The sequence below is a fragment of the Phalacrocorax aristotelis genome, chromosome W (genome assembly GCF_949628215.1).
Source record: "Phalacrocorax aristotelis chromosome W, bGulAri2.1, whole genome shotgun sequence".
Lineage (NCBI taxonomy): Eukaryota > Metazoa > Chordata > Aves > Suliformes > Phalacrocoracidae > Phalacrocorax > Phalacrocorax aristotelis.
Window position 1 is genome coordinate 11,131,122 of NC_134310.1, and position 12,849 is coordinate 11,143,970.

At 41.9% G+C, this 12,849-nt stretch overlaps 1 protein-coding gene across 5 annotated transcripts in view; it reads right to left on the minus strand.

Annotated features, from left to right (window-relative positions):
- The window catches only part of LOC142049490 (lens epithelium-derived growth factor-like), a 106,758-nt gene that overhangs the window by 14,355 nt on the left and 79,554 nt on the right, over positions 1-12,849 (minus strand). For 4 of the 5 annotated variants that reach the window (XM_075077254.1, XM_075077251.1, XM_075077255.1 and 1 more), the window contains 5 exons: positions 12,596-12,714; positions 4,553-4,608; positions 1,993-2,063; positions 918-1,019; positions 491-710 (listed from right to left, as the gene is read on the minus strand). In XM_075077254.1, coding sequence (XP_074933355.1) covers positions 491-710; positions 918-1,019; positions 1,993-2,063; positions 4,553-4,608; positions 12,596-12,714 — 568 coding nt within the window. The remainder of the gene's footprint in view (positions 1-490; positions 711-917; positions 1,020-1,992; positions 2,064-4,552; positions 4,609-12,595; positions 12,715-12,849) is intronic. The other variant, XM_075077252.1, reaches the window with a different exon arrangement.

A 12,849-nucleotide genomic window follows, 5' to 3' on the forward strand; every position in this document is an offset into this window, starting at 1 on the left:
GAAGTATTATGTGTAAGACAGTTAACCTGAAGTGATCGGCATATATTTCAAGAGTGGCTAGGTAGGAGGGAGTCCTGGACCAGAACTGCAGGAGAAAGCAGCCACTCTTGAATATCCCTTAACAACTTGAATGTGGCTCACAAAGTAGTGGAGACTGGATATAAACAAGAAACTAAAAATTAACTATGAGGCTAACTGAAAGAACTATTTTATTTAAAACATCACATAACCTATTAACTATGGAAGCTCATTCAGCTATTATACTCCTAAAAGCATGCCAACTGAATTGTTTTCAGTACTAATCTTCCTTCCCTACTACCATGATGCAACTTTGTAGAAAACTGCCATGTAATGAGTTACTAAGTAAATCCTACTGTACTATAAAGTTTGTTAAAAAATATAATACAAACATAGCTGGTAACATTTCAGCCTCTGTGCTACTGTAGTAATGTCTCCTGGGGAGAGTGGGATGAAGTACACCAACACCTACCTGTTAGTTCTTTTTCCTTTTCTATTTTTTTGGTTGGACCTTTCTTCCAATGTTCTTTGGTTTTTTTGGTTTCCTCATGCTGCTTCTGCTCAGCAAGTGATTTATTCAGTACCTGTGAGAGAACAGAATCTCCTTCTCCAACTAAAAACATGGTCTTGAACTTGTTATAGAGCATTGTAGATTTTTCCATTATAACTTGGCTAACTTTGAACTTCCGTATCTGAAAATGAAAAGGTAAAACAGTCAACCCCACTTATATATGTACATATCTACTTAATCTCAGTAAGTGCTATATGAAATTCTTAACTCGTTGTATGTTATGTTTAGACTTGAAGTGAAACATGCTCCAAAGTAGTAAATAAACTTGATGTCAATTAAAAAAACGTTTCCCTTTTGAAGGTAGTTCAAATGAAGTTGCAAAACTCACCTTCTTTAGAGTCAAAATCATCTCTGTGTGTTTTTGAGCTTGTTGCATTGTGACCTGAAGGGAAGCAAGCTCATCAAGAGCCTCAATACACCTGTTCACATCCTGTATATAAACAAAAGTTTGATTTGAAGACTTTGTTTAAATGCTAACAATCCTTGGTAGCCACATTAAGAGGAAAAAAATATAAAATTGAAGGCAATGTTGAGTTTTAGTTCCTGTTCTTGGGGGAAAGTAGCAAAAAAAGCAAGTCAGATACTGCTTAGATTACTCTATAGAGAGGTGAGACCTTCACTCATCAAATTATATACAAAGATGCTCAAGTTGTATAAATCACCTGGGTACTTGGCCAAGCAAAAGAAGGATTCGGGACTGCTCTCAGCAGAATATGGTAGTTGCCACACTTACTCAGTGATAAATACAACAATGAAAACATCTTTGCTCTAGCTCTGCAACCAATCTTATAAAATCTTCTAATCCAGGCAAGAATAAGATTATATCTCTGTGAGCTTTTATTTCAAGTATTTTTATATTTGAAATGAATTTCCTATCTGGAGTTCAGATGACAGAAAAATATTTAAACTGAACCATTTTTCTGAGGTGAAAATTTTAAAATTTAATATGAAGTACTTTGAGGTCAGAAATTTTTTATAGACAAGAGGTGGCTGAACTAGAAACAAATGTTTTGTTCTTTAGCATGACAGCACAAAATCATAGACTGAGTTCAAACTGCTCACTACTTCTCATGCTGCTAAATGCAGAAGCCACTGCAGTGTTTGTTGTGAAAGATGACTTTGCTTAAACTACTAGTTTCTCATTACACAAATAGCCTTCATGAAGTAAAAGTGCCAAGTCAGAGACCAAATCCCTTTCAACACTTTTCATGTTAAGTTAGAGGCCAAATCCATTTCAACACTTTTCACATGATGGCACTCTGAGAAGACCAGGTGAGTAATCAAGAAAGAAGCTACCCAAACCAGTCTTGCAAATTAAAGAATTCCTTTACTTCAAACCAGGCATTCAAAAAATATTTCCTACCTGAATTGTACACATACATCAATGAACAAAATATACTTACTAGATTATCAATTTTGAGCGAGTTTTTAATTTCTGCATGTATCCTTTGAAGCCTAGAATCCATTGATGTTTCTAAAGATCAGAAATAGTAGACATGAATATTTAATAATCTCATGAGATGTTTTTTAGAAACATTTCTACAAACCTGAACTTGAGATACAGAACACAAAAAACTATGAGTAGGCAGCTCATTTTAAGTTTTCCTAAGGTGCATTAAAGTAGCAAATAACGTAGTTTTTTAGTTTTGGGTTTTTTTTTAACAACAACATGGAGTTACAACTGAATAATTTTCTGCTGTAATATCCAACTGTCACCTTCTAGAAGTTAACCCAGGTTAAAAGAAAGTTTCAATAAATAGTAAGAGCTGGGAAAATACAGAAGCTTTATGATAAGAGGATACCTGAATATTGATGCTTTGGATTTCAGACACTTAGTCACACTTGACTGGCTGGGTGGATGAAGGGAGAGCAGTGGATGTTTTTTACCTTGACTTCAGCAAGGCTTTTGACACTGTCTCCCATAAGATCCTCGTGGACAAGCTTAGGAAGTGTAGGTTAGATGAGAGGACAGCGAGGTAGAGTCAGACCTAGCTTAATGGCAGAGCTCAGAGGGTTGTGATCAACGGAGCAGAGTCTGGTTGGAGGCCTGTAACTAGCGGTGTTCCCCAGGGGTCTGTGCTGGGTCCAGTCCTGTTCAATATATTCATCAATGACCTGGACAAAGGGATAGAGTGTACACTCAGCAAGTTTGCTGATGATACAAAACTGGGAGGAGTGGCTGATACGCTGGAAGGCTGTGCTGCCATCCAACGAGACCTGGACAGGCTGGAGAGCTGGGCTGAGGGGAACCTCATGAAATTCAACAAGAGGAAGTGCAAGGTCCTGCACATGGGGAGGAACAACCCCATGCACTGGTACAGGTTGGGGGTTGACCTGCTGGAAAGCAGCTCTGCTCAGAAGGACCTAGGAGTACTGGTGGACAGCAAGGTGACCCAGAGTCAGCAATGTGCCCTTGTGGCCAAGAAGGCCAACAGTATCCTGGGTTGCATTAAAAAGAGTGCGTCCAGCAGGTCGAGGGAGGGTATCCTCTCCCTCTACTCTGCCCTAGTGAGGCTACATCTGGAGTACTGTGTTCAGTTATGGCCCCCCCCAGTTTAAGAAGGACAGGGAACTGCTAGAGAGCAAGTCCAGCGGAGAGCTACAATGATCAGGGGACTGGAGCACCTCTCTTATGAAGAAAGGCTGAGAGACCTGGGTTTGTTTAGCCTGGACAAGAGAAGACTGAGGGGGGATTTCAGCAATGCTTATAAATATCTAAAGGGTGGGTGTCAGGACAGTGGGACTGGACAGGACAAGGGGCAATGGGCACAAGTTGGAACACAGGAAGTTCCACCTAAACATGAGAAAAAACTTCTTTTTTGTGAGGGTGACAGAGCAGTGGAACAGGCTGCCCAGAAAGGCTGTGGAGTCTCCTTCCCTGGAAATATTCAAAACCTGCCTGAATGCAGTCCCGTGCACCCTGCTTTAGGTGTCCCTGCTCAAGCAGGGGGTTGGACAAGATGATCTCCAGAGGTCCCTTCCAACTCCAACCATTCTGTGATTCTGTGATAGTCCAAATCCATCCAAATAAAATCAAGGCTGGTTTTCCCCCTGATGGCGATTGGTAAGTGATGTCCCTGTCTTTATATCAACCCATGAGCTTTTCCATCTTATTATCTCCCTGGTCCTGTTGGGAAGGGAGAGTGAGAGACCATCTGTCTGGGGGGTCTCGCAGCCAGCCAAGCTCAACCCATCACAACATTTATTTGGATTTTCTTCAGTATACAAGTGATATACATAATAAGTAATACTGCAGGCAAGCTGCTTATTTTGTTTCTCCCATCTGTCTTGGACACATTTATATAAAAATCTCTCCTCCTGCCAACACTGGAATTTGTTCCAGTTTAAACCACTGGATTTCTACTATATAACAAAAGACAGGTGGAACCTGAAGGCAGTGGTTTCACTTGCCATTAAGACATATCTAAGAAGGGCAGGGACACTAAGAAGGGAATGACTTCTTATTGTAAAGGTTCGTTTGGAAGCGTGGTCTGGTGGACAAGAACTCAGTAACTATCTCAAATAAAAACCCCTTCCCTGGAAAAGGATATCATCTGACTATTTGCAAGGGGTCCCCTCTGATTATTCTGCTATGATGGAAAAGAAAATTACTTGTGAAGATAAACACCTAAAGTGATTCAGTTCAAAGAAACAGAACCTTTGATTTCATATGCTGGTGAATGGAGAACATGTAAAAGGTTTAAAAACTAGGATACTGAAGACCAGTTCTAACACACTGCTGAAGGAAAGAATGAAGAAGGCCTAAATGAGAATACACTGCTTCAAAGATCTGAAGGAAGTAATCACAGATCAAACATCTTTGACTGAGATCCCCCCAAAAACCCCTTAGCAGTAAGTCTAGACATATACTTTTAAAAAAATTAAGATAGTAAAAAATATTGTGTATTTATATATTCTGTGTATGTATATATATTAAGAATATTTAATATTATTTAAACTAACCTCTCTTCTTCTCCATCCTCTTAACTTCTGATTTCTTACCTTCTTCTTTATTTTGCCTATAAAAACATGAAAGCATTTTTATGATGCTGTCTTCTAAAGTCTTGAGTCTTTTATTATTATTATTTTTAAATTAGATGTTTTGAGATATTAAAACTGTGTGTAAAAATACAGAATTCAAACTCTGGTTTCTTCAAAGACCAAAATAAATTGAATAAATTTATTTATTAAGATACTGCAGATTGGGAATCCTCCAGATAAGCAGACTGTTTCCCCTAGAAGCAGCAAATGAAAGTATTATTAAAATCTAAAAATTATGACAAAACTGTAGTGTATAAAACAGATTGATGGAGAGACAATATTGTAAGAGGACAGAAATTCAGGTTTACCGTAGGGAATTATTTGAAAAAAGATTGATTATATGACAAATAAAATAACTCTACTAAAAGAAGCACAGAAATAAGTAATCTATAAGTATACCATCATCTTTAAAGAAAACTCAAAAAATATTTTTGTTCAGAAATAAACACCAAAAAAGCCCTATTTATCAAGTCTTCAGTCTTGTTTTATCATAGACTTTAAAAGCCTTATTTTAATTGTTATATTCCATCATGCCGTGAGTTTTTCCAAATGTAAAAATAAGAATCTGTTAAATGAAAATCGTACATGTATATCAGTTTACATACTCCTTCCACATTTTATTCAGATACTGAATCAGACTTCCAAAAGCTTAAGATTATTATATAATTCTGCAGAATTTTGTAAAAGAGGGGGAAAAAATCTAACATCAACCTCTAGCTGAACTCTTTTCTTGAAGTACTAGTTTGTTTTCAAGTATTTCTGTAGCCAGTGCTCACAGATTGTTTTTGTCCAGCAGTTTTCATTGGGGGAAGCTATGCTGTCAGCTGTGTTCTCCTTGGTTTTAGAAGCATGGAAGAGTCTGAGAGACTTGTGGTGTCCAGCATTCCTTTTGGCTGCCTGGAAGCTAAAACTCTGCAGATAAATCTGTGGGACATGGTGACTATTAATTGCAGTAGGGTAAACTTAAGAACAGGCAGGTACAGCTGATCAACACAAGGCTCCGAGGCTGGTGTCATCAGTGGAACTTTGGCTTTTTTGATCATGGGATGGTCTATGCAACACCAGGTCTGCTGACACTCAATGGGATGCAACTTTCTCAGAAGGGGAAAAGGGTTTTTGCTTAAGAACTAGCAGGGCTGATTGACAGAGCTTTAAACTAGATTGGAAGGGGGAAAGGGGCAATACAAGGCTAGTCAGCGACGGGCAATGGGAAGACACACCAAAGTTGGAGGAGCTGCGTGCTAGTGAGACTCCTCAGACTGCTACATGTGTCGATGGGCACAATGAACCGCACTTGAAGTGTTTCTACACAAATGCGCGCAGCATGAGGAACAAACACGAGGAGCTAGAAGCCTTGGCCCAGTCCCAGAGATATGACATCTTTGGCATAAGTGAAACCTGGTGGGATGAGTCCTGTGACTGGTGTGCCGTGATGGATGGTTACAAGCTCTTCAGGAGGGACAGGCAGGGCAGGCGAGGCGGGGGCGCGGCATTGTATGTAGCGGAGCAGCTGGAATGCACGGAGCTTGCAGTTGGCGATGGCACAGTTGAGAGCCTCTGGGTAAGGATTAAGGGACAGACAAATAAAGCGGATGTTGTCGTGGGAGCCTACTATAGGCCACCCAGCCAGGAGGATGACACCGAACTAAGGGATGCCTCTAAGTCATCTGCCCTTGTCCTTATGGGGGACGTCAACTTGCCAGATGTCAACCGCGAATACCACACAGCTGGGACAATCAGGTCCAGAAGGTTCCTAAACCATGTGGACGACAATGTCTTGGTACAGGTACTAAGGGAACGGACCAGGAAGGGTGCCTTCCTTGACTTGTTGCTTATTAACAGAGAGGGCCTCGTGGGTGAAGTGGAGATTGGGGGCCGCCTTGGCCACAGTGACCATGAAACAGTCAAGTGTAAACTCTATGGTGACAGGAGGAAAGCTGCCAGCAAGACCTCAGCTCTGGACATGAGGAGAGCAGACTTCAGGTTGCTCGGGGAACTGCTTAGTAAGGTCCCCAGGGAAAAAGCTTTTGAAGGTGCTGGGGTCCATCAGTGCTGGTCGCTTTTTAAGTACCACCTCCTAAAAGCACAGGAGCAGGCGATCCCAAAGTGTAGGAAGTAAAGCCGGCGAGGCAAAAGGCCAGCTTGGCTGACCAGGGATCATCTTCTAGAAATAAGTAAACTTAAGTTATGTTTTATCTCTTCTTTTAGATGAACATGAATTTGATTTTGCTCCAGAGGTAGTCTTGGAATTATTGGTTTCTGATTGGACAGCTTTAAAAAATGTCATTTGGGAGTTTTCAGCTAAATAACGATAATTGCAAATGTTTGTTTTGCCTGGATGAGAGGCATACTAAGGGAGTACCTTTTATAAATAAGAGATCAGTGCAAGTTCCGAACCCAAGTTATGCAACACAGCACTGTGCTTAAATCAATGAGTTGTTCAAAATGCAATGTGACATTAATGCAGTGTGGCATCTGAGTTAATTGAAATTGTAAATGAAGCGGTTGGACAGTGGAACATATGCGGCCAATCACTTGAAAACAAATGGCCACTTTTAATAACTCTCTCTCCAAGGTACATTTTTTTCATGACCTGTTCCACTTCCTTGTTTCTACAGAACCTGACAACACTTGGATTTTTGTAGTGGCAAGAGACAAACTGAGTCAGATTGCCCTTTTCATTTCCTGATGAAAGCATATGGCTGTTTGGGTGCAGACACGACACACCAGTGGTCATTACTGGTCAAAAGAAACTGAAGATGAACACTTCACATACTTGCACGAGATGTCTTGACCAGGTTGTCTCAAACAAGCAACTATAGGCAAATTAATTCATATATTTCTTTAAATATTCCAGCACAATATTGTGCTTTTGTCCTTTAAAACTTGCAAGTATATCTTCCAAGGATTGAGCCAGTGGTAGCGTTACGTTCTGCCAATATACATTTCCCTCTATTCAAGAGAGCATTGGCTTGAACTCTAAGCTCCAGTTAGCATTGTCTGACACATCTAAACGAAGAAATCAAGCCTGTTTACATAAACCCTTGTATGGCTACTTAAGAGCAATTTGTTTGGATTAGCCATTATCAAGCAATGTGTGCATAACGCAAACCTATCTTGCTTAAACCAATGTTAGTTTACAGTTTTTGCAGTAAAAGTCCACCTGTAAGCATACCACTGACTAAACTGGTACACCTTTCATGCTGAAAAATGCATACACTGCTCATGTTAAAACTCGAACAGTCTGCAAACTCTACTTCTGTCATGTGAAACTTGCTTATAATTTCATATGCAGTGTTAAATTGTTTAAAGAAGAGACCATTAAGCAGAGAAAACATGAGCAAAACATGAATTTACAAAACACTTGTAAGCACTGAGTATTGCGTCTGAGCAAATGGTTTGTAAACGTCTCTTCAGTTCTGTATGTTAAATATTGCTGTAACTGTATTCCATTTGTTAACTAGAGATAAGGTGCTTTCATATCTTTTTGAATATGTACTTGAACAATCTGATCCCATAGCTAATCTTGCTTTGAGCCAGAGGTTGAAGTTAGATGACCTCCTGAGGTCCCTTTCAACCTGAATTATTCTGTGATTATGTGCATTCTAGAAAATAATGTATTCCAAGTGATTGTGCTTAAGAACTACTTTCAGTTGTGCTGATGGGCATATATGCTGTTTCCTTAAGTTATCTTTTTAAAGTTTGGGACGTGTTGAATTATTCATTGGTACTAAGAAAAGCTGTAGTTGGTAATGCATGGTAAATCAGCAAGTCAAGGTCTTTTCTGCAACATTGTTCAATAAGCTTCTTTGTTTCTTTTTACCGAGAGGATGAATAGCTGAGGATGTTGGCACAAATTTGGCAGTAGACTGAGGAGCAACGCAGTTGTACCTGCACAGACTCACATTCTTTAAGCAAGGCTGTGTTTTATGTACAAAGCACTGAACTGTTTGCCTAACAAATATCAATGAGGTAGCTACCTAGGCCAGAAAAAATGGAAAATAATGATTTTAAAAAATGAAACAAAAAATTCAATTTATAGCCATTATGCTGACAGAGGAAGTTGCAAGAAAGCAAAAAGAAAAGTAAACCTTTTCGCATTTTATCAGTATTAGTTTTTGTGCTTAATAATTAGGCATCAGGTATAATCTAAACTATGCAGAGTCACTAAGATAAGCTACTGCTCCTTACTTTTACTGAAGTGGAGCTCTGTATAGTTCCCTAGATGCACAAAATATGAAATCTATTTAAAAGTACAGGAGACTCGGCTCTCATGAGACCCCACCTGGAGTACTGCGTTCAGCTCTGGGGCCCCCAGCATAAGAAAGACATGGACCTGCTTGAGCAGGTCCAGTGGAGGGCCACAAAGGAGGATCAGGGGGCTGGAGCACCTCCCCTATGAGGACAGGCTGAGAGAGTTGGGGTTGTTTAGCCAAGAGAAGAGAAGGCTGCGGGGAGACCTTATAGCGGCCTTCCAGTACTTAAAGGGGGCCTACAGGAAAGATGGGGAGGGACTCTTTATCAGGGAGTGTAGTGATAGGATGAGGGGTAATGGTTTTAATCAGAAAGAGGGTAGATTTAGATTAGATATTAGGAAGAAATTATTTACTGTGAGGGTGGTGAGACACTGGAACAGGTTGCCCAGAGAAGTTGTGGGTGCCCCCTCCCTGGAAGTGTCCAAGGCCAGCTTGGATGGGGCTTTGAGAAACCTGATCTAGTGGATGGTATCCCTGCCCACGGCAGGGGACTTGGAACCAGGTGATCTTTAAGGTCCCTTCCAACCCAAACCGTTCTATGATTCTATGTTAACCAAAACAACACATGACAATTTATTGCAGAAATCAAAAAGCATGTCAGATTTACATAATATTGTCTTAAGAATTGCAGAAATGATAAAAACAATTTAGTGTTCAGTGTTGAGGTTTTCCCCAAGGAAGAAGTGTGTTTAGGTTTCTAGAGAAAGAATAACTGTCAAGGAAGGGACAAAATCACTTGGGGGTGGGTGGGTAGTAAATAATTCTAGATTCTTGTTAAAGGATAGAGAAAGGTTAAAATTTTATTGTTATAGATGAAGGGGACCATTTCCTTCTCCTAATTCCCAGAATTTTTACCTTGTTCTCCCCCTTTTTCCTCCTTCTGAAGAACTGTGTGGATGGGAACATCTCAATCTCATGGTGGTAGCTTCTTCACCCACTTGTGGAATAAGTCTTGAGAATGGGTCAGATCGATTTCTTCCTGCTGTCCCAACCCCCTAAGTTTCTGGCAGGATCTTCTCTCCGTGATAATGCTTGATTCATTTGTGATAATTTATCTTCTGACTGCAAACTGCTTGATATTACTCAACTGGCTTTGCAGAGCCAGAGTAGCATAAATCATAACTTCTTCCTTGTTCTGTCTGATAGTATAGCCTCCAGCTGCCCGACAGAGAAGGCAGTGTTTTCCAGGGAACCCTATGTATTCCACAACCTGAGCAACTTAATTCGTGGCTACAGAATTTTTATATAAATCTCAATCTCATATGCTGACACTCAGGAAAAAAAAGGAGAGTCTACCACTTTTGGAAGAAGGGCCAGGTAACACGAGAAGAGTACAGAGACCTTGTTAGGTCTCGCAGGGAGAAAATTAGGCAAGCAAAAGCCCAGCTAGAACTCAACCTGGCCACTGCTGTAAGGGATAACAAAAAATGTTTTTACAAATATATTAACAACAAAAAGAGAACCAAAGAGAATCTCCATCCTCTATTGGATGCAGAGGGGAACATTGCAGCTGAGGATGAGGGAAAAGGCTGAGGTACTAAATGCCTTCTTTGCCTCAATCTTTAACCATCAGACCAGTTATCCCCAGGGTATTCAGCCCCCTGAGCTGGAAGGCAGGGACAGATCGCAGAATAAACCCCCCGTAATCCAGGAGGAAGCAGTTTACAACCTACTGCTCCACCTGGACTCTCACAAGACTATGGGGCCGGATAGGATCCACCTGAGAGTAGTGAGGGAGCTGGCGGAGGAGCTTGCCAAGCCACTCTCCATCTGGACAGGGTGCTGGGCCATCTTGTCTAGACTGCGCTCTTCCTAGAAAGGTTGGACTAGATGATCCCCGAGGTCCCTTCCAACCTGTGATTCTGTGCTTTACCATCAGTCCTGGTTAACAGGGGAGGTCCCACATGACTGGAAGCTTGCTGATGTGACGCCCATCTACAAGAAGGTCCAGAAGGAGAAAGGGCCAGAAGATCTATAGGCCTGTCAGCCTGACCTCAGTACCGGGGAAGGTTATGGAGCGGTTCATCTTGAGTGAGCTCACCAAGCATGTGCGGGACGACCAGGGGATCAGGCCCAGTCAGCATGGGTTCATGAAAGGCAGGCCCTGCCTGACCAACCTGATCTCCTTCTATGACCAGGTGACCCGCCTCATGGATGAGAGAAAGGCTGTGGATGATGTCTACCTGGACTTTAGTAAAGCCTTTGATACTGTCTCCCACAGCATCCTTCTAGAGAAGCTGGCGGCTCATGGCTTGGATGGGTGTACTCTTCGCTGGGTGAAAAACTGGCTGGATGGCCAAGCCCAGAGAGTTGTGGTGAATGGAGCTAAATCCAGTTGGCGGCCGGTCACGAGCGGGGTTTCCCATGGTTCAGTTTTGGGGCCAGTCTTGTTTAATATCTTTATCAGTGATCTGGATGAGGGGATCGAGTGTGCCCCCAGTAAGTTTGCAGATGACACCAAGTTGGGCGGGAGCGTTGATTTGCTCGAGGGTAGGAAGGTTCTACAGAGGGACCTGGACAAGCTGGATCGATGGGCCGAGGCCAATTGTATGAGGTTTAACAAGGCCAAGTGCCAAGTCCTGCACTTGGGTCACAAGAACCCCATGCAATTCTACAGGCTTGGGGAAGAGTGGCTGGAAAGCTGCCCGGCGGCGAAGGACCTGGGGGTGCTGTTTGACAGCTGGCTGAACATGAGGCAGCAGTGTGCCCAGGTGGCCAAGAAGGCCAACAGCATCCTGGCTTGTATCAGGAATAGTGTGGGCAGCAGGAGCAGGCAGGTGATTGTGCCCCTGTACTCGGCACTGGTGAGGCCGCACCTTGAATATTGTGTTCGGTTTTGGGCCCCTCACTACAAGAAGGACATTGAGGTACTAGAGCGTGTCCAAAGAAGGGCAACGAAGCTGGTGAAGGGTCCGGAGAGCAGGTCTTATGAGGAGCAGCTGAGGGAACTGGGGTTGTTTAGTCTGGAGAAGAGGAGGCTGAGGGGGACACCTTATGACTCTCTACAACTACCTGAAAGGAGGTTGTAGTGAGGTGGGTGCTGGTCTCTTCTCCCAGGTCACTAGCGCTAGAACAAGCGGAAATGGCCTCAAGCCGCATCAGGGGAGGTTTAGATTGGATATTTGGAAAAATTTCTTTACTGAAAGAGTGGTCAGACATTGGAACAGGCTGCCCAGAGAGGTGGTGGAGTCGCCATCCCTGGAGGTATTTAAAAGACGTGTAGACGTGGCACTTGAGGGCATGGTTTAGGAGACATGGTAGTGTTGGGTTGACGGTCGGACTTGATGATCCTAGAGGTCTTTTCCAACCTTAATGATTCTATGATTCTATGATTCTATTCAAGACTTACTTAAAATATAATACATGGCCCTGCTGGAACAAGAGAGTTAGCTTCAGGTATTCTCAGGATGCTTCTAAACAGAACCCACCAACTCTATCCTAATGTTAGGAAATCTAAGTCACTGAAAGACTGACATCACTTAATTTCTGGATTCAATTTTTCCCATCCTCCCACAATACTACATATTGATTTACAAGAGCTTTTTTATTCTCCACTTAAAAAGTTAAATAATGCCTGGGGGGAAAAAAAGCAGAGGGAGGACACAGAACACAGTGCAAACCAATTGGGAATTTTGTCAGGTTTTGTGCCTCCTCTTAGTTTCAAGGTACTACCACAATGTACAGACACTATGTATTAAAGCATACTCACAGCTCAGATTCCATTTGCTCCTCTTGCTTACACTTTCTTTCTGTCAGCGCTCTCTCATGTTGGCCTTGTAACATGTTTCTTCTATGAGCTCCTTGAAAGATTCTCCCTCCTTTTTTCTTCTGTTTTTATTTAGGATTTTAAGGTGAGAAGAGAGGAGGAGTCTTTAGGTTACTGAACGTCAAAAACATTAATAGTTAAACCTACCTGCTCTAGATGTCTACACATTATTGCTCTAGTCCATGAAACACCCTGAT